Here is a 22,025-nt window from a genome sequence, read left to right on the forward strand (position 1 = left end):
ATGCTGGTGATCCAGTGGATCCACGACATCCAGCTGGTCCTGTCTCCTGTCTTCTTTCGCCGAGGATTACTTGTTGGTGTTGGAGATTACTGCAAGCTCCGCCGAGGACGTCGCTCAGCCCCTGATCTCAGCCGAGGGCATCTCTCCGCCTCTGATATCAGCCCAGGGGGTCGTCCAGCCTCCGGTCTTAGTCAAGGACGTCGATCAGTTCCAGTTCCCTGCAAAGGGCGTCGCCCCATTCCAGATCTCCATGATGGGCATAACTCCGTTCCAGTAATACAGGAAGAGTTATATAATGTTATTACCAAAGCCAAATCAACATGTCTGTTAGATCCCATTGCAACTAAACTACTGAAAGAAGTGTTACCTACAGCTGGTTAGCCTCTTCTGAATATTATCAACTCCTCACTATCTCTGGAGTCTGAATTGCCGCCGGCGCCCAAACGTGCTTTTTTTTTCAGATGCCAGCAAAAAGAGCTGAAACTGCTCGGTCATATTTGATCAGAAATGTCAAATTAATACATCATTTAAATCTGTAAAGGGTCTACTTTCATTTGTGTATGCTCACTACATTAACAAAACGTTGTATTTTTTTTAAATGAATAAAATAGTCAGGGTGCGCCATCTGTCGCCTTTGTCTGCGTAAACTTTGTTTAGAAACGCGTCATCAAAAAGCGCTGAAACTCGGCCAATAGCCGACACACGGAAATAAAAAATATATCTTTAGACAGCTTAAAGTGTGTAGTTTTAGAATAAGTCGGTGAAATAAAAAAACATATGTTTTAAATGAATAATGAGCTGCGAGCGGACACGCCCCCCCGCTATTCACAGGTAAAACAGTTCACACGTTGAGTCACACACACACACACGCACGCACGCACGCACACACATGCCCCCCGGACAGTGGCATAAAACAATGCCAGAGAATTTACCTTTTCATCTGAAGAAGATTGCGATTCCGACGAGGAGCGTTTGCATTTTGAAGAGCGAGGACTTTCCAGCAAGTTGCTATGATGAGTAAGTTATTTAGTCTTACATTCTGATCATATAAACTCATATTGTTTGTAGACATCTCTGCCTAGCTTTTGTCAGCATTGCCTTTTAATGTTACAACAAATATCCACCAATATCTGCTCATTTGTAACATTAACTGTTTGTGATTGTATGCCCTAAATATTGTTGACGTTATATAGTTATATTTTAGCCTCAGTTCAGTTTTAGTTAGTGTCACTGATCATCCTGAAAGGCTGTTATGTAGTGTTAGCTAGCAGAGATGTTCCAGAATGCTGAGGTGTAAATGCTATATGTACAATGCATGCTAACAAATATATATTGTTCAAGAATACTATATTTATCAAATATATATTCATCAAAATACTGAAAAATATATTGTTTGATTATTTTTAGGAGTGTGGCTGCATCACCCCTGCCTTCACTGGAAACTCACACCAGGCCACGCAGGTGTCGCTCCATTTTGAGTTCGACCGAGAAAGTACATATTTTATATTTTCCTAAAATATATTTAGTTTGAATCATTATTGCATTGTATGACATATGCAAACAACTTTATCAATGACAATATTATTTGCTTAGCTGTAAATGGTGATGGTGTAAATGTCTGAGATGCATTATGGTCTATGGCCCATCAACAAACATTTATCTGTCCTATTGCCCATCAACAAATAGGCCTATAGGCTGTACAATGCATGCTAACAAATATATTTTGTTCAAGTTTATTCATCATCCTAAAATATATTGTTTGATTATTTTTAGGAGTGTGGCTGCATCACTCTTGCCTTCACTGGAAACTCGCACCAGGCCACGCAGGTGTCGCTCCATTTTGAGTTCGACCGAGAATCATCCTGAGTAAGTACATATTTTATATTTTCTTAAATTATATTTAGTTTGAATCATTATTGCATTGTATGACATATGCAAACAACAGATGTGATCAAGCACCTGCTCCAAAAAGGGCAAAGGCAGCAAACAGACAGTCCACCATGTCATGGAAGGATCAGACAGATAACGACACAGTTCCACAGACTCTGCGATTCCTGCCTGTACGTGAACCTGAACCTCAACTGAGGTCTTCTGACTCTCATTCTCCATGTAGTCTATTTAAAATGTTTTTCCCCTGACAGTGTTGTGTCAACTCTGTGCCACAACCCAAATGCTCAAGCTGCCAAGTCAATAGCCAAGTGACGCAAATACAAATGGAGAGATGTAACCGTGAGTGAGATGTATCGCTACATTGGGCTCTTATTTTACATGGTAATGGTAAAGTTGCCCTCCATCATAGACTACTGGAGACAGAGCAGTATTTTCACAGTTCCCTTTCCAGCAACAATTATGTCAAGGGACAGATACAGGAACATTTCGTGGAATGTACACATGAGTCACCCAGATGCAGACAAAGAAAACAACAGAAAGAGTGGCACATCTGAACATGACCGTTTGTTCAGAGTGAAACTGATTATGGACACAATCCGTAAGACATGCAAAGCAATTTATCATCCTAGAAGACATTTAGCCGTGGGTGAGAGGATGGTAGCATGCAAAGCTAACACTTGGAGGACACAGTACATGAAAGCCAAGCCGACTAAGTGGGTGTTCGTTGTTTGTTCTTGCCGATTCCTCAAATGGATACACTATTATTATTTAATGCATAGTATTGTAGCCCTACAGGCTGGGATTTGCAGAACCCTACTGTAGTGTATTGTGTTAGTTTTTGTTGCACTCTTTATTTTTTTATACATACTGTACTGTATTGTTTTATTGTTACACAATTCCCTTTTTAATGCTGTCCTTGCTAATGTGTATTTTTAATAAACACAAAGGAAACACATTCCTTGTTGTAGTACTGTACTTCTCACTGTGATCCTGGCTCAGTGATCCACAGCTCATTATGTAATCGACAGCTCATTATGCGACCCATTGTCTACGAAGCTGTCAGTCACAGCATGTCGACGCCTCTTCGCATATGGCCTTTCAAAGTAGAAAGTGTCTTTTAAATTTTAAATCAAAGTATTGTTTAAGGTGAATGAGCAGGCAGGATGATTTTCACATGATTAAAAATAAAAAAACCTACATTAGAAGCTCTGTTCTCAAAAAGTCTTGGGGAAACATGTTTACTATCGGTTTTGTGGCCTTATTTCAGTGAGTTTTTTTTTTTTTTTTTTGCTTTTTCAAAAACCACGCATAAACCTTATTTTGTCAAAAATACAAACAAACACATATAAGTTGTTTACATATTATGGTAGCCCAGTTTGTGCTGAATACAGTGTAATAAGTCTTTTGTCAATAATATATTTTAAAAGCAACTAAAAAGAACCAAATGTAAGAGCACGTCAAAATCTCTCGAGGGGTCAAAAACACCCTCAGACTCCAGAGGGTTAAGTCACGTCCCTAAATCCCTCAGGTTGGCAGTTATTAAGCCCCTCATTACAAAACCTAATTTGGATCCAAACACACTATCAAATTACAGACCATTTTAAACCTTATGTCAAAGATTTTAGAAAAGATTGTGTCTGCCCAGATATGTTTCTTCTTAAAAGAAAACCAATATCTTTGAAGAGTTTCAGTCAGGTTTCAGGCCCCATTGAAAATCACATATGACTTTTTTGCTTCAGACCAAAGCTATATCTCTCTGTTAGTTTTACTAGATCTTAGTGCTGCATTCGACACTATAGATCATGACTTTCTCATGGATCGCTTACAGAATTACATCGGCATTCAGGAACAGGCATTAAACTGGTTTATATCCCACCTATCCATTACCATTTTGTAGATTAAAATGGGGAACTACCAGGTTAATTTAAGTAAATTATGGGGTGCCACAAGGTTCAGTTCTAGGACCCCTGCTTTTCGCAATATACATGCTTTCCTTGGGAAATATTATTAGAAGGCATGGAATTAGCTTCCACTGTTATGCTGATGATACCCAGCTATAGATATCTCATCAAAACTAGACTGTACAGCTCAATTAGCTCTGTTAACTGAGTGTGTTAGATAATGAAAAAATTGTATGATGCAAAACTTTTAATTAATAAATTCTCATAAGACAGAGATTTTGCTCATCGGCCCAAAAAACAGTAGACAGAAGCTCCAGCATTTTAACCTGCATTTAGAATGTACATGTACTGTAACTACTAGTTCAACAGTTAAAGACCTGGGAGTTATTTTAGACAGCATCTTGTCTTTTGAAAATCATATCAACTATATTACAAAAAAGACAGCCTTCTTCCACCTTAGAAATTTTTCTAAGCTAAAAAACATGTTGTCTATATCTGATGCAGAGAAGCTCGTCCATGCATTCATGACCTCCAGACTAGACTATTGTAATGCATTACTAGGTGGATGTCCTGCATCATTAATAAACAAGCTACAGTTTGTCCAGAATGCAGCAGCTACACTGTAAACCCTAATTCTGTCATTACTTAAATAATTAAGTAATCTTGAGTTAACACTACTTGAAATTTTGTATTTTCTAACCATAACTCAAAAATATAATTTAGATTAACTTACTTGGCCGCAAAATACTTCAACTTAAAATTGTGACTGTTATAAACTCAAAATTCTGATTTATAAAAATAGTCACTCTGGTCTCCCTTGATGGTGATTGGTTATTTAAGGAGTTCTGCCTGGCAAAAAGAGAACTAATGCAGTGATTGGTAGAATAATCCTATAGGCGGTCCTTAATGCCTGTTGCTGATGCCGGAAAGTTCTGGAATCGCCATTTTAAACTCGGTAAGTAAAGTTTTTATGCAGAAATGAACTTGAAAATATTATTTTATTTGTCAAATATGTTTGTTTAAAACCTAATTTTACATTTATATAACAAAGAACCGCCCAGTCATCATTACAAATCTTTCAGACACGTTGTGTTTCCTGTTCAGACTTTGCTAACATCGATATCAATTTTGTGAACATTATTTTAGAAATCATATTGAGAAACTGAATTTGACTTGTAAGATGTAAATTCTTTATACATTAGTTAATCGTGTGTTTTAGGAAGAAAAAGTGTTCTTCAGCAGTCCATCTTCATCATCAATAATTAATTGTCTAGCTGTTTACCTATCCGTATTTGCTGGTTTAGGCTGGTTTTATTAATAACATTAATTTTGAATATTATTAATTATAATAAAATATAGTTTTCTTTATGTTTTGTCAATGACTGTCAATTTTTTTTTATATTTTCAATTGTTTTTATATTGCAGGTGAAACAAGAACATTTGGAAATTGGACCTGAATTACCCCAAATCACATGTGAACACATTTGATTTCATACAGCGTGTACTGATGTCAATGGGACAGAATGCCCTCAAGCCCAAAGTACAGTCTTTGGCAAACCAGCTTTTTTGTTAATAAAAAATGTTTAGTTGTTTAAGTGCACAGAGTTCTAGCAGTGTTGTTGTGCAGCAGTTAATGTGGGATATTGTTACCACCTGTACAGTGTTGTAGACTGTGGCTGTGACCTGGGTGTTTTCTGATACAGTATGTTTTTAAAATTTAAACTGAAATGTAATTTATATCATTTATCTGTACATGTTCGTACAGTGTGGATGTGAGCAGGTCTGTTTCATTAATTGAAATTTAAATGTTTTAATGTTTAAACAATTTTGCACAATAAATACATTCAGTATGATGTTTAATGTGTTTTTTGGACTGAATAAAGCTTTAACAGTCAAAAGAACAATGATATTAGTCAATTCAATTTATAATCATTTGGAATTTCCGTTTAATTTTTAAGTTGACTTAAATATGTAAGTAAGTGAACTTAATAGTTCAAATGCAAATTATGAAACACCAAGTTAGATGAACTTAACAATTTAAGTACAGTCTACATGAGCACCAAGTTAAGTGAACTTAAATAAACAAGTTTTGGAAAATCCATTACTCAATTCAATTGAGTAAACGAGTTTACTCAATAGGTTGAGTTCATTGACCTTATTAGGGTTTTCAATGCAGAGTTCTCACAAGGTCGAGAAAATATGACCATATAACCCAATTCTATCATCCCTACACTGGCTACCAGTTAAGTTTCAAATCAACTACAAACTATTGCTACTTACCTACAAAACCCTAAATGGTATGGCTCCCATGTATCTATCCAGTGTTGAACTACTTTATGAGAACCTCAAATGACTGTATAAGACTGAAAAAATAAAACTCATAATCTTAATAACCAGTGCTCATGTTAGTTTTCACTCTCCAGTGTTTTGTATTGTTTTAAAGATTTATAATCACACTCTTGATATCACCCAAATGAGGATGTGTTTCCCTTTTGAGTCTGGTTCCTCTCAAGGTTTCTTCCTCATAACATTTAAGGGGAATTTTTCCTTGCCACAGTCCCATCTTGCTCATCAGGGATCAATACACATCGCTCACCTTAACTCTTAAATTCTGTAAAGCCACTTTTAGACAATGTCTGTTGTGAAAAGTGCTATATAAATAAACTTGACTTTCAAAATACCAACTGTGAGGGTTGACATGGAGATAATCCAGCTGTTTTACTCACTTTTCTGTTCTGTTACTGTCCTTATATATAAATATATACTGTATACTGTAAATGTGTGTTTCATCAAGTATTATGCAGCAATCTCATTATTCTTCTACTAAACTCTAAAATACAGTGACATGCAGTAAGGTCAATGGAAGGTGAGGTACTGAACAGACACACATACAAACCCCAAAAATATTAAATTATTAAATAACTTGATTTGATTAGAGAATGTTATTTGGGATTAATGTGGCAGGGGTATTGGTTGCCTTACATGGTACTTTTTATTCCTTCACCAGTAGCAACAAGCCTAAATATCTTTTACACAAATATATTAAATAATTTACCTAAACTATGAAAGGCAATAACATGAATACAAGAGGTCTACAAATGGTAAGTTGGTGATATTTACACAAACAGTCACAGGCACTGGCCTCATCTGCCTTTCCTGACTAGCTAATAGTGCTAATACAAAGAAAACAGTTGCTTCATGTTTGTTGTTTGGCTGGAGTAGAAATGAAGAGGAATGTTTACAATAAATAGGGTCTGGGGCACTGTTTGCCTCTTTTTTCAACTTTCCTCATCCCCTTACAAAGGTAAGCAGCACTCCCACCCCAACACACCCATTCTTATTTTGATTATTTGTCCTTTTTATTACAAAATAAACCAAAAAACACTACTTTAAAAGGTTGCGCCCATGTACATTTCTTCATAATAACTATAAAGCGCCCTGTTGTATGTTTGTGGTGCCTGCGTAAAACAGTAATCAGGCAGGGCAATTCATCTAATATTTTAGAAAGTAATAGGTATAATGGAGTACACATTTAAACCTAAACAAAAAAAACATTTAAATACTGTAGAAATTTAGGGGGAATAGCCTGGAGAAAGTGTTACAATTTATTACAAATATTAATTTTCAATGTAATTTAATTTGTATAGCGCTTTTAACAGTGGGCATTGTCTCAAGGCAGCTTTACACAGGTAATGGGGTAATAAAAAAATTATAACATTGTGCATTTATAACATTTATATCAGTGCAAGACGGTTGCGACTGTGGCAAGGACAGACTTCCTGAGATGGCATAAGGAAGAAACCTTGAGAGGAACCAGACTTAAGCAGGATCCATCTTTATCTGGGTGGCACCGAATGTCAATTTATTATAATTAAGCATTAAATATACATTTGTGAGTTGCCTATACAGTTTGTGGTTCACAATGTTTTTAAAAATTGTTGAAAATGTCAACAAAAAAAACCCCCACTAACCTTCCTTTTTTGTAAATTGTAATAGTATTATTGGCTGCTGAAAGATGGCCCAAGCATGTCTCCGGGCTGCAATATACATGCAATACTTATGCATGTAGGTTGGGAGACTTGGAAGGGACTTGGAAGATTTTTTGTTGTTTTTTTATTACCGGTAAATGCCAAAAGAACAAGAGATATTACATACTCATGTCAAATTTACAATAACTTACAGAGAAAAAATTATAATAAACAAACAAAAAAAATTAAATTTTTCATTATTTTATTTTAAAATTAAATTAAATTTTGTTTCTTCCAAGAGATTTACATACAATTTAAAGTCATTAATAAAATGGGAAAGGTTTAGCCTACATTTTTCTTATGAACATGGAATTTTCCTAATAAAACAAACAGATGTATAATATATTGTTGTTCACAATTCAAGTTTTCATGTTCTGTATAAAACAGCACATGAAATATACATATTTCTATCCCATTTTCCATTTTTATTAATATATAATTATATATCTTTTCAAAATAACCTTGCAAAATGGTTTCTTTTTCTTTCTTTTTTTCCCTTTACATATTACTTCTTACATCTTTTTCATTGTGTATGTCAAACGCTATTTTAAACAGTCAATTTATTGCTTAATATAAAAAATATTTGTCCCCATACACCTTCATTGCATATTTTCTCTCCTGTATTTTTTTATTTTATTAAAGTAAATGGTAACAGAATGACATTCTTCCTAATATCAGAATCAGAAAAAGCTTTATTGCCAAGTATGTTTGCACTTACAAGGAATTTGTTTTGGTGACAGAAGCATCCAGTTGCACATTTTCTAAAGTAAAAAAAAATGAAATGTGATATGTTACACAATTTAATACAATTAGGAAATCTGAGGGTGAGTACCTGAATTAATGTCCAGTAAAAATAGCAAAACATTTACACTCGTGAAAATTTAACATGTAACATTTCTAAAGAGAAGTACTTCTGGTCTTAAATTGATAGCAGACTCAATTGACAATTATCTCCGAATCATGTACAAGACATTAAATAAATCAATTAAAAACCCCAGGAGGTTTGTGCAGTCTACTTGGAGCTGAAGTTCAAACCATTTGGAGTTGACTTTATACCTAACTCAAATTTATTTCATGTTTTAATCAGTAGAAGGCGCTGTTGCGTGTTTTTTGAATCCCTGAAACTATGGGCTAGATCCCAAATTGCCCCACTTACTGTAGATAAAGTGGACAAGTCGATGTACAAGCCATTAGTTCCATTGTAGGGCTCTTATCTAGGGCACTAAGGAGCAGTTTGGAATTCAGCCCAGGACTACTTTCTTTATATGGAGCAAAGGCGTTAATATAAGTTGTGTTTTTGTTCTTATTGTACTTGCACTTATTTGTTTTGAGTCATATGATTTATTTGTTGTTATTAGAGGAAATGGAGGTGTGACTTAATTTCCACAGTAAGCACATAAACTAGTACATTTCCCAGTATTGAGAAGTTCCGGAATCCTCGAGTGTCATCGGCATTACTTCCGCCTATGTCCTGGAAAGTTGTTACACGTGGTAGGGAATAAACGGAGGTTTCTAATCACGGAAGACAAAGCGCGCTGTCTGCGTTGTCGTTTGTACAAATAGTCCAGGTTTTAAAATGGCAAAGATTTTTATTTTGATGGTCTTTATTTGGTCCTCCCTGACACTCCATAGTGTGGGTGCTGTGTCAGAAACAGCCTCGACCATGTGGCAAAGTGCGCACTCGGCTGTGAAGAGCCTGGGGGATGATGCTTATTCCTATCTGGTTTCCCTTTTAGGTAAACAAACAGTCGACACAATGCAGAAGGTAAGAAGATCACTCTAAATATTCGTTTATTAACCTAGGCTAAGAGCTTCTAAAATTGAGCGCCCCCTAGTGGCCAGGTTATATTTATAAAAATAATTATTATGTGTACTCATTATAGACTGAACGACACTTTGCAGGTACTGTTTTCAGGTACAAAGTATAATATAAGCCACCTTTTGCTCTTAGTCAGTGGTCTCAAACTCTATCATAGAGGGGAGAAAAATCAAATACTGGGTCTAAATTGAGAGCCAAACACTATCAACATTTAATGTGCCACAACACAGACAGGATACAGAAATAAAGTGCCACAGTAAAAGCAGTATATTCTGCTTTAATGCACATTTGCCTGAGCGAGAGATGCTTTGCATGTTTCTTGGCTGTCAGTTCATTCATGTCTGTGCTTAGGTTCTGTGCTGTGGCAACTCCCAGAATAGAGTAGTGTGTATCTGGTGTGAGACACCTCCTTATTGTGCTTTTGTTCATTTTCAGAAATTAAAATAAGTTGCTCACAAACATGCAGAACGTTCAAGCAGCATGCTGAGCTGTGGCAACGTTTCAGGGATGAGGCGTAGAAACTGCAGCACCCACAGAGTCAAAATTTCCAAGTTATAATAGAAATATGATATATGATCTCAGGCCTTGCAGATATAATAGATACATGGGCCTGAAGTGGCCTTTGAGATTGACACGTCTGCTCTCAGAAATTCAGATATTTTTAGTGTGATTGAAAATGCCCCAGTTAGCACATTGTGATGGAGTAGTACTGACGTAGTAGTGAGTGTTTGGTGCAACAGGCTCATTTGCCATTTTCAACACTGTTTTCATAAATTCTTATGTATAAGACAAGCCTAACTTGTTGGTCTACTTATACAGTATAAGTATGCAGTTCATTATTTCCAAAACACAATTTTGGATCACTCATTAAGTTGTTTTAAAAATCCCAGTAATACTGATACATTTACTAGACATTACAATGTCATGACTATGTCGAGAATTATACAGAAACCTATAGATACAGTACAGACCAAAAGTTTGGCACACCTTCTCATTCAAAGAGTTTTCTTTATTTTCATGACTATGAAAATTGTAGATTCACACTGAAGGCATCAAAACTATGAATTAACACGTGGAATTATATATGGAATTATATACATAACAAAAAAGTGTGAAACAACTGAAAAATGTCATATTCTAGGTTCTTCAAAGTAGCCACCTTTTGCTTTGATTACTGCTTTGCACACTCTTGGCATTCTCTTGATGAGCTTCAAGAGGTAGTCACCTGAAATGGTCTTCCAACAGTCTTGAAGGAGTTCCCCGAGAGATGCTTGGCACTTGTTGGCCCTTTTGCCTTCACTCTGCGGTCCAGCTCACCCCTAAACCATCTCGATTGGGTTCAGGTCCGGTGACTGTGGAGGCCAGGTCATCTGGCGCAGCACCCCATCACTCTCCTTCCTGGTCAAATAGCCCTTGATGCCTTCAGTGACTCTACAATTTTCATAGTCATGAAAATAAAGAAAACTCTTTGAATGAGAAGGTTTGTGTCCAAACATTTGGTCTGTACTGTATATGTTTAATTATATGCTATAAAATAGTGGGCATGGGTTCTATGAAACTGGACAGTTGAAGACTGAACGAACCTCACGTCATTTTTCAATCTTCAGCTGCTATGATATTAGTATGACATGATATTGATAAAGTTTGGCTCTGTAGTTTTTATGTTTCTTTAAATAATAATTGAATTTTCAGAACATCTTTTCCTAAAACAATTTGCAGGTCACGTGATATGCATGCAAGGTGTTGTCAAAATTGGCTTCCTGTTATACCTAGTGTTAAGCCTATAAATATCATGGAGTTATTGAGTTCCAGACTGCTCTGTAAGTGAAATTGTTTTCATTGCTCTAAACAGACTATATGGGATGCTGTTAAAGTGGCATCACAGGCTGTTGCTCATGCTCTTAATGTAGTGGCTGCCTACATCACAGATTTTCTCAGTGCTGCTGGAATTGAGGGTGAGTTTTTTTCTATAATTATTGGGATTACCTTATTTATCAATAAACAATTAAAGTGGCTATTAGCATAGGAACGTCTATCATGGTATGTCTTCAGATAAATTGTAAAGAAGCAATTAATATGAAATGTATTGTATATATAAATTGTGTATTACTAATGACATTAATGTGTATGTGAAGGAGCATTTGCTGTTAGGAATATTTAAAAAAACAAGCCACAATTTTCTTTATAGTCTTTACAGACACAACCTCATTTTGCCAAAAGATTATTTGAGATAAACATTGCATGCTTTGGACTAACTGATTGTATGTTTATTTTGTACAGCCAAACTGCCTGTAAAGCGCTTTACTCCTGAAGGGGTGCTGTTCGTGGTTCAGTGGGCCTTACTGGCTGTGCTTGGATACTGGCTCCTGTCCATGGTAGTTTGTTTACTTGTTGGTTTTGTTAGACGAACTTTATTTCTGCTAAAAGTGACATTTGCCATTGCCACATTCGGCCTGATCATGAGTGATGGTGGAGCCAGTGCTGAAACCACAGCGATGAGACTAGCTGGTCTGGTGTTCGCATGTGTCCTGCTGGGCATCGGACCTTCATCTTTCAGAGGAGACCCCAATGCCCATCTGGTGCAAAAAGTCAAGGTGCTGGAGAGACGACTGAAAGAGATGGAGAAGAAAAGAAAAGATGAGTGATTACTGTTAAAATTCAGCAAAGAGTGGGGCAAGAGTAAACCTGGACCTGCTAGCTGTAATATACAGGGATTCTGTTTGGGCTGAATGGATGTGAACATTTCATTGACTTAGTAAAGTGTTTTTCTTTGAGTGAAGTGTTTCTTTAAATTTTAAGTTACTGACATGCTGAAGCAGCGAAAACACAAATCTTGTAGAGTTAATCTAAGAATGTTTATTGAAAAAAATATGGATTTGGGGTCGTGTGTGGAACGTTTTTTTTTTAATTATTGGACAAATATATATCCTGTTTCCTGTTACATTTAGACAAATGGCAAAACTACAATTTGTTTTGGTTTAAAAAGCTTTTTATATCGTATTTATTTAAATTGTCTATATGTTCTTTCTTTTAAATGGAGAGTTGCTTTTTTAAAACAATGAATAATCAGATTGGTGTGTGTGTGAAAATTCATGATATTTCTTTTATAAGTCATTTCTCTGGTAATAAATATAATTATCTGGTTTACTAATAAAAATGAGAACAATAACTTTTTTTAGAGTTGCATTGGTTTAATTTAAGCAATCTCATAAATGCTGATTCACCTTCAAGCACACTTAAAAAAGCTAAACATCAATTACAAACAAAGATCCGTTTCTAAAGTGAATTAAGAATATGCATCTAGAAATATTATTAGATCTGTCAACTAAAGTTAGGGAAGCAGTGAAGAGAAATTCCTCTTTAAACTTACATTCAATTCAAACTTTTTCAAAGTGCTGGTGTTGCTGCAGGACACTTAATGGTCATTTAAAGACAAAGCTCAGCAAGAGGAATTGAGTATAAAATGAAAATTTGCAACTATGCTGGCCCTTTGTGGGAACCTTATTAAGTCATTTGTACTTTTGAACATCACTATAATACAACAACTGGTGAACTGTTAAGTGTTAGCTCTATGTTTAAGATGCGGACTTTCTGCTTGGAAGGTTGTGATTACAACTAGTTTGGAGTTTTAGAGACATGAAACTAAATACAACATGCAAAGCAAAGTGTATTTTGCTTCATTAGATGTGAGGGTCCTGCTCCAACATGAAAGTGCCCTGGTATACAAAGCGAGGTCCAAAAAGACATGTTTTGCCAATGTTGGAGTGGAAAAACTCAAGTGAACTCAAGCCTGCACATAGCCCATGCCTGAAACCCACTAAATACTTTTGAAATTAATTGTAATCCAAATCAAATGCCAGGCCTTCTCACCAGATATTAGTGCCAGACCTCACCAATGCATTTGTGGATGAATGAGAACAAATACCTACAACCACATTGCAAATCGTATTGAATTATTTTGTGAAAATGAAGGCTCCATATCAAAGCTTTGAAATGGGATGTTCAGAAAAACGATGTGACCCTGCACAGGTTCTAAGTGTCATTATATAAAGTAATCTTGACACAATTTGATCTCAGGAGAATTCATCATGGATAATAGGAAGGATTGGAGATAATTTCTTGGTGGGGGCAGTGGTAAACTTAAAGTGCCAGGTATTGTGTATTATGGGAATGTTCCTGTGGCATGTCCATGCAGCCTCAGCATCACTGAAGACTGCAACATCTGTAAATGTTTGCTAGCACAAAAGGCAAATTTGAAAGCCCTATTTCAAAGAATCTTCACACATGGGTTTATTAGATGGCTTCATACAGCGCACAAGGGGGAGCTCCGACATTGTTCTGCAGGTGAGTAGGAGCACCTTGTTGCTTTTAGAAAGATCATATTATTAATGCCATCACTGTTGGCTCCAGTATACATTCATCTATGTGGTGCCTGTGATGGATTGATGACATTTCCAGATGTGCACTATAAAAGTGGTGAATGCTGACACGCTGAAAGCTCTAGTGTGTATTAAGGGAACATCAATATATTATTTGCAACACCTTGGTTAAAAAGACTTTAATCTTTTTTTTTATGCACCCTTTCACATTTTGTTGACATAATTTAACCACACACTATGTCAAAGTGTATGCTATTTAATAAAGATAAATCCCTTGCAGGGTTGCATATATCTTGGCAAGTACCATGTTGCTTCCTGAACTGACGTAATTAGCCGGTTTGATGAGATTTCCTGTAAAAGTAGACAGGTCTGTGCATGATAATGTGCCTTCTGTTCCTGCAATATTTGGAATGTTGTATGTTGAGAGCTAGCAATTGGTCCTTTTTAGTGAGTACAGTAACATATTTCCTGCTTCTACAACTGCTAAAACTAAATCCCAAGTAAGTATAGATTTTTAACAGCACTCATGTACAAATTATGATGTTTGTTTTGTTAAGGTGGTAGTGCAAAAGCTGCAATTTTGTAGGTTTTGCTGGGGGGGTGGATAGTTTTCAGCTGCTTTAAAAATCACTAAACTCCAGACTGCAGCAGCTATAAGGTTTATGCACACGCAAAACATTTCATTATTCTTTTAATAAATTTATTGCATGTGGTTAAGACTGTTGCTAGTCTCGAGATCTTGTCATTGTTTTCTTTGTCTGTATGTGGTGTCCCAGAAATGGAAAATCTTTTTCCCTTTTACAGAGTTACTTCATTCAGTTTGACTAATTTTGCTGGTTTTAATACTTTGATGTAAAAAATGTTAAAAAAAAAAAATAATAATTGTACCACAATAAGGACATATTATATGTTAATATAATTATTCCATACGAGCTAGCAAATGATGGAAAATTATTTTGGCTCTGTTTGGTGTTTCAGGTTCAGGCATGAAAAGCTAAACTTTGTATTATGGCATTCTTTCTCATGGCTCGTTATTTGAACATGTGGGAGTTTTGGTTTCTGCTCTTGGCTGGTAATTTCATAACTGGTAAGGTCTTTTTGTCAACCCCACACATTCACATAAATACCACTTAAAGATTGCATCAGTAATAGTGTAGTAGAAGTACAGGTTTTGTAAACAATAATACAATTTTACTTGAGTTTTCAACTAAAATGTACTATTTGGTTTTGTCATGACTAATTAAATACAATGAATGAATGAATGAATGAATGAATGCAAAGCAGAAAACATTGAATATTAAGATAATAGATTTATAAGTGTTTATAAGTAAATATTTGTCATGTTTAATGATAGTGGTGCTAATTTGTCAATTAGTGCTGTATTTACTGTATTGATGCCATAGTAGTACTTGACTTAACTAGTAGTTAACAATGACACAATGTCTCTGACATTGTAAGCACAGTTGACATTTTATAATCAAATTGTAATTAATTTGAAATATAATATCAATAATATTTCATATTAAATATCAGATTAAATATCAAGATCTGAAACCTAAGGTTAATCAAATTTACTGCTTAGCCCATTGTTAGAAAAAACTAAAGAAATGCAAGCAATAGTAGTGGAGACCAGAATGCACTGCATCTATATGGCACAGTTGCACTGAATTAGAGCAAGGTTTGGATTGATGGCAGTATTAGAATTAAAGTTGAAATGACATTGTGGGTAATGTAGAAAACTGTTAATCAAAATAGATCAACATGTTAAAGAAATGCATTTAAAAGACATAAAATTATATTTTACAATGAATCAATAATGGCAGTGAAAATTAATTGCATAATGAATTAAGTACTATGCACATCAGAAGGTGTGATATTGTCATTATGTCTTAATACATTTAAAAGTTCTATTACTCATTATTTTCTGTCCTCTCAGAGTCCTGGACCCTTAATTTCAATCATCTAGAGCTGACATTTGGCCAGCAGCTAAGTATCAAGTTGATGACTGTGACTGACAAATTAGAATTTACACCTGTGAATAAACTGCAGCCATATGTTATCTGGTCCAGAGGTACCCAGTCAAAAAAGGGACAAGTAATACCATCAGGGGAAGAAAGATTCTTTATAATTAATTCTGTCACATTTGAAGATCAGGGAAACTTCACAGAGTGGAACTTCTGGGAGAAAGTTCATTCAGTCCATTCACTGAAGGTTCTCGGTAAGTTTTTCCTCTTTTTCCTTTATTTTTTGGTGCCCGTCTCAGGCTTTTTGTTTTAATTTTTCCAACTTGATTTTTATTTCTTATGATACATCTGTTAATCTGTTTATTGCTTTCAAAGGTAAAAGGCGTGTCCTGGGTTGTATGCCTGGTAAAAACCTCAGCATTTCCCTGGATGGCCTTTCAAAGAATGACTCTAAACTTCAATACTCTAGCAACAATTTTACCCTCACTCTTGTGGAGCATGGCTTGCCTGTGGGCAACAAACATCCTGGTTATTGGGGACGGATTCATGTAACTACAAAAACTATCCAAGTTCTTATTATTGACGGTTCAGATGTGGGAAAGTACACACTCATTGATCGCAAAAATAATACAGTGACAGTCATCACTTTGAATATGCTTGGTGAGCTACTGAAGTTCTTACAGCATTAACTGTTATGACAACAGCTAAGTATTTGTTAGGCTTCTTAAAATTATCATAAAATCTGTGGCAGAATTGTAGTACATGTAAACTATTCAACATCAGTAAACTGTTTACATTTTTTTTATTAAGGTACCAAATATTTAGCATTGGTTTGAGGACAAGCAGAAGACACATAATCAAATTAGAATAAAGAGAAAGTGATCCACTAGGAATTTATCTTGCATATGTTGGCCAGCAATCACATTGTGGAAAATGGGAATAAAAGAATGAGATAAGGATGAGAATAATAATGTGAAAAAATCCTTAGCTGACTTGTAAGGATGGAATACAAAACCCCTGAATGGACTAAAGAGAATAAAATTCTTTAAGAATAAAAAATACAAGTTTATTACAAGATCTTCAAAAGTGGCATTTAGCTTATTTACATTAGTTGTGACAACAAGGTTAAAACTCACTAGAATCCTAAATTACTCAGTGGAATCTGCAGTAAATAGTCACATCTAAAATCACAGAGAGGGATATTGAGCTTTCGGGTTTAAAAAGAACGAATTAATAAAAATATAAATAATTGGTTGATTTAACAGGGTAAAATGTTAAAAATATATGCTGTGATTTTGCTACAGATTGTAGTAATATTGCAGGAAAAGCAGGAAAATGTCTGCTGACCTTAAATAAGAAAACCTTTTTTGCATTGGCAGGTATTGGGAAGAGGATCAAACTTACAATGCAGAGATTCATAGACTGGCTATAATAGACACTAAGCTGTTCCTAAACATAGATTAAAAAACACAAGAGATAGTTAACAAACTAGTCAAACTAGTCAACAAAATGCTTGCCAACACAAACACAGGCATCATTCTGTATATTTATTTCTGAAAGTAAACAGCCAATAATTTAGCTATCAGCTACCTAAATGTTCTAAAATGTCTTTCACTTTAAAACGTTTATTAATGCATTTTTTTACTTTTTAGGCTGTGAACCTAAGACCACTCAGGTGAAACTAATGCATGGTGAGGTTTTTAGCATCGAGATGCCAATTTGGTTCAATAAGCTGGAGTTTCGTTCAGTGAATGGTGTGCATTCTGTTATCTGGCCAAGTTGTGCCCAGCACACAAGGAGAGATGTTAAAGGATCAGGTTATCAAAGGCAATTTATAATTAGTCCTGTCACATTTAACGATCAAGGAACATACATGCGGTGGAACTACAGGAACCAAGTTTACGCTGTTTATAAACTGGAGGTTGAATGTAAGTGACTTACTATGCCCTCTTAGAGCTTGAAATTTTTTTTTTTTTTACATTATTGGTGCAATTTCTTTTTGTATAAACTAATCCAACCTATAATTTAATTACATTCAAAGATGCAAGCCATATTCAGAAGTGTGTAGTCGGTAAGACACTCAGCATTTCACTGGATGGCCTTGCAAAAGACAATGTCACGCTACGTTTCACCAACCAAGATTTAAACATCACTCTAGTGGAGCACGGTATTCCTGTGGGCAACTCACATCAACACTTCTCAGAACGGATTCAGGTGACCAACAGCGACATCCAGGTGCTCAAGATTGATGGATCTGATATGGGCACCTACACACTCACTGATCATGAAGATCGCAAGGTCAAGGTCATTACGCCGAACTTTGTCTGTGAGTTCCCACATCTGAAAATCTTTCCACTAATGTAGGTATTGCAGTGTTGTAATAGACAGCACTAATTGGAGTAGTGTTTTGTTGTTTTGACTGTAGAAACAGCACTTAACTTATTTGAGTTCCTAAAGAATAATTTTTTAATAACAATAATTATTTGGCCATGCTAGAATCTTGAAAAAAATCACAATTAGTCAGTCACATTGTTAATTGTAATTAAAAAGCACGTGTTTCTGTCCATTTAAATTTAAATAATAAATTTTTATTGTTATCTTTTCTTTCTTTTTTAGATAAGACATTTAATATATTTATTAATGCAACCAGAGAAAGGAAATTAAATATCATGAATCATATCTTTAAAAAATCCCTATCTGAGCCAGTCATGTAGCAAAGGTTGTCTGTGTGTCTTTCTTAATATATTTATAAACAGAGATAATGAAATAGATGTTTTTTTTAAAGACCTGTTTTCTTAGTCTCTCATCTAGTTAACCAGAATCAGATGTATTTATTGATAGAAACTTCAAAGCACTTGAGTAAATATAGTTCTGTTCAAATGCTGTAAAAATTTTTTCTTTTGCCATTTTTATATAACCAACTTCAGGGAGCTGAGAGTAACTCCATTTTACACCACACTACTGTTGACTACTTTCCTATTAAATGAATACTTATTCATATTTTATTTCTTTTCATCCCTTCAATTTGCTGCTGTTTCACATTTTAGATAAAATTGTTACCCTTCTTTTTCTCTTTTTTTCTAGATCAACCAAACCCTCTACTAGCTCTGCTGCTGTTGCTTTTTATACCACCCTGTGTTTGCTGCTGTTGTGGGGATAGGATTTATAAACAATGCATTCAAAAGTCCACCGCCACTACCACCAGCACAGCCACCAGCACAGCCACCAGCACTGCCACCTTGATTGTCACCACTACTACCACCACTGCCCCCAAAACCACCAACACTGCCCCCAAAACCACCACCATTGCCCCCAAAACCACCACCACTGCCCCCAAAACCACCACCACTGCCCCCAAAACCACCACTGCCTCCAAAACCACCACTGCCTCCAAAAACAACACTGCCCCCAAAACCACCACTGCCTCCAAAACCACCACTGCCCCTAAAACCACCACCATTACCAAAACCACCCCTACCACTAAAACCACCACTGCCACCAAAACCACTGGGAAAACAGTGAAGCCTGAAAATCAAATTCCACTTCTTGCATCGCCAACAGGCAACAAGAAACCTGCAACTCCTGCAGGCAGCAAAAGTGGTAACATTCTATCACACAGCACTGTTTGATGAATTGTAATAATACCTGTATAAAATGTGTAAACTGTAACTGACATGAATTAGCTACCAAAACCCATTCACACAATAATTCTCGTAGTTATGTTTAAGTAAAGCCTTTTTCATTTTAACAGCATTATACAATGGGTACATTGGCATAACACGTAGTGTCAACAAGATGAACATAGATTCTTTTTTTTATGTCTGTTCCACTCAAGTTTTCTTCCCAATATCATCTCAGGGATTTTTTCCTTGAAACACTTGTCTGCCTTGCTCTTTAGGGATAAACTTATAAGCAATAAGTTAACATTTAGATTTCTGTAAAAGTGTTTGTAAATGTAATCTACCACTGTACAGCTAAAAAGTGTCTGTAATTCTAAAGAACATCTTACTAAAAGCATATGAATATCTCAATTATACTTTAGATTTAGGATATATTTGCAGAAGTTAACAATAATTTTCAGGTACACTAAAATAGTGTTGGAATGATAAGCAGCATGTGTCATAGTTTTTCTTTTTTATAATCCTGTTATGTGTCTACTGCACAAAAGCAACAATGGCAACTAAAATCAAATAAAACGATTTACAAGCACAAGGTCGGAAGCATGAATCATGGATCATGTGCGGTAACTACTAGAGCACACCAAGGCACAATGTCTGAAGTGTGAGACAGAGGAGAATCTCTGAGTGCTACAGATATCACTGATATCACTTATATAAAGAAAAGAACATACAACACAACAAAACCTTGGCCTGTTTTATTTTCGTTTCAGTTGATGTTCTATGTTCTAAAAAGTTCCTTGTTCATGTCCATGTTCATCATTTAAACAAAAAGTCAAACTCAAATAAAAAACATTTTTTTTCCCATATCTTTTTTATTTATATTCAAAAGGGAAGCAATTGGAAAAAATATAATAAATAAAAAAAGCAGAGTAGTGAGAAGAAGCAGTCAGTGCATTGAAAATAAAACTAATTTTACCTGCTGGCTATATGGGCGGGAGCGAAAAATCCATCCAGTGTAGGTCTCTACCGTGTATCCCTGAAATGTATTTGATGAGATATTTGTTTAATGTTCCTTCTTTAGAGCATGAAAACTGCAAATATGAATTGATAACCCTGTGCTTTGTGATTTTCTGATCATGTTTCTCTATCTTTTGGATTCTCTTTCCCTAAACACCTTTCTATCATTCATCTGTCTTACAGGTAGAGCAGTCTCCAGCCCCAAAAGCTGACCGAAGTCCTTAACTCTATGAAATTTGCTGAACAGTTCAGCATTAACATTGGTTAGGAGCTGACCTCTTCTTTCTTGCTTGCTTTTTTTTCTGTCTTCATCCATTAGTTCTATTTTACTTCACCTTCAGGTGAAGAACAGGGATAGTTTGACACAGTCACTCTGCAGTGATGATCTAAAGGGTAGTTTAATTTGTGTGTGTTTAGTCAACAAGCTGCATTCTATCAGTGTAAATAAATTACATCTTTTAATATTTTTAAATTGGCAAAGGGCACAGAATTAACCTTAAGATAAACAATTAATGTAATGGATGTATGAATGTGTGACTTTACTGATCCTCAGGGGAAATGTATATATACTTCCATAAACTATACCATTTATACCTTTATTTTTAGTGTGATACAGTTCATAAATAGCATTTTCATTTGTGATCTGCAGAATACAACACAAATAAAACTGAAGTTTCTTTCCTTTTCCTGCAAAATCCTGATGTCTGCCTATAAAGCAAAAAATAAACCAGACGGTCAGCCACCTTTAGAGCAACAAGTACAGGTCAGGTTTTGCAAGGTACAGAGTAGACAAGCAACAACAGGATTCTGATCTGTAATTGTATTAAGATGTTGGAATGAATGCTTGCTGTCTTTAAATGCAGACTAAAGATTAATAAACTCTACTCGTGCACTGAGCCTTACCTTGTCATTCTATTTGTAGTTGTTAACTAGCATGTCTAGACTGCTGTCAAATACACTATAAAACACTACCTTTTGTTGACTAAAAACCTACACACCTGTTTCTGATTTTAGCACAAACGTATTTTTAAGAACAATATGGCAAACTATTTCTGAAATCATTCCATGCAAAAAAATGTATTACACAATGAAAGCATTTACAGTCATTTGTTAGTACCTGCTTTATCGTGGTCAGGGCGTAATGCAGGAAACTCAAACATATAATAACCAGTAATTCAGATCAAGCTGGGGATCCCAGAATTTGTGGAGGCTATTGTATCTGTTGTGCCATTTTACAAAGCAATTAATTACATTTGTATTCTACAATTCAATTAGTATTGTATTATAATTTATTAAAACATTCATTTACAGTCATAACTTACATTCAGTGAGAGGCAGTTGTTATTTATTTTGTCCTTTTCATACAGTGTACTGTATATGCATTTTTTGCTTTGGTAAATTGCACTG

At 35.4% G+C, this 22,025-nt stretch overlaps 2 protein-coding genes across 2 annotated transcripts; both read left to right on the forward strand.

Moving 5' to 3' along the window:
- The first annotated feature begins 9,056 nt into the window (after positions 1-9,056).
- Positions 9,057-12,412, forward strand: tmem109 (transmembrane protein 109). Its single transcript, XM_046870109.1, has 3 exons — positions 9,057-9,584; positions 11,491-11,593; positions 11,919-12,412. Exons 1-3 carry the CDS (start codon positions 9,396-9,398, stop codon positions 12,281-12,283), a joined length of 657 nt encoding a protein of 218 aa, XP_046726065.1. The 5' UTR covers positions 9,057-9,395; the 3' UTR covers positions 12,284-12,412.
- A 1,951-nt stretch (positions 12,413-14,363) lies between these two features.
- LOC124399132 lies at positions 14,364-21,515 on the forward strand. The gene is made up of 8 exons (XM_046869863.1): positions 14,364-14,517; positions 14,996-15,104; positions 15,954-16,235; positions 16,357-16,641; positions 17,634-17,909; positions 18,023-18,307; positions 19,066-19,581; positions 20,802-21,515. Exons 2-8 carry the CDS (start codon positions 15,026-15,028, stop codon positions 20,828-20,830), a joined length of 1,752 nt encoding a protein of 583 aa, XP_046725819.1. The 5' UTR covers positions 14,364-14,517; positions 14,996-15,025; the 3' UTR covers positions 20,831-21,515.
- The last annotated feature ends 510 nt before the right edge of the window (positions 21,516-22,025 follow it).

Source organism: Silurus meridionalis, chromosome 2 (genome assembly GCF_014805685.1).
Source record: "Silurus meridionalis isolate SWU-2019-XX chromosome 2, ASM1480568v1, whole genome shotgun sequence".
Classification (NCBI taxonomy): Eukaryota; Metazoa; Chordata; class Actinopteri; order Siluriformes; family Siluridae; genus Silurus; species Silurus meridionalis.

Excerpts from the sequence above, each read along its gene's own strand:
- tmem109 (XM_046870109.1), top strand. The coding sequence starts at position 9,396 with ATGGCAAAGATTTTTATTTTGATGGTCTTTATTTGGTCCTCCCTGACA. Across the intron at positions 9,585-11,490 it reads CAGTCGACACAATGCAGAAG|ACTATATGGGATGCTGTTAA; the intron begins GTAAGAAGATCA and ends TGCTCTAAACAG. Across the intron at positions 11,594-11,918 it reads CAGTGCTGCTGGAATTGAGG|CCAAACTGCCTGTAAAGCGC; the intron begins GTGAGTTTTTTT and ends TATTTTGTACAG.
- LOC124399132 (XM_046869863.1), top strand. The coding sequence starts at position 15,026 with ATGGCATTCTTTCTCATGGCTCGTTATTTGAACATGTGGGAGTTTTGG. Across the intron at positions 16,642-17,633 it reads CATCACTTTGAATATGCTTG|GCTGTGAACCTAAGACCACT; the intron begins GTGAGCTACTGA and ends TTTACTTTTTAG. Across the intron at positions 17,910-18,022 it reads TTATAAACTGGAGGTTGAAT|ATGCAAGCCATATTCAGAAG; the intron begins GTAAGTGACTTA and ends TTACATTCAAAG.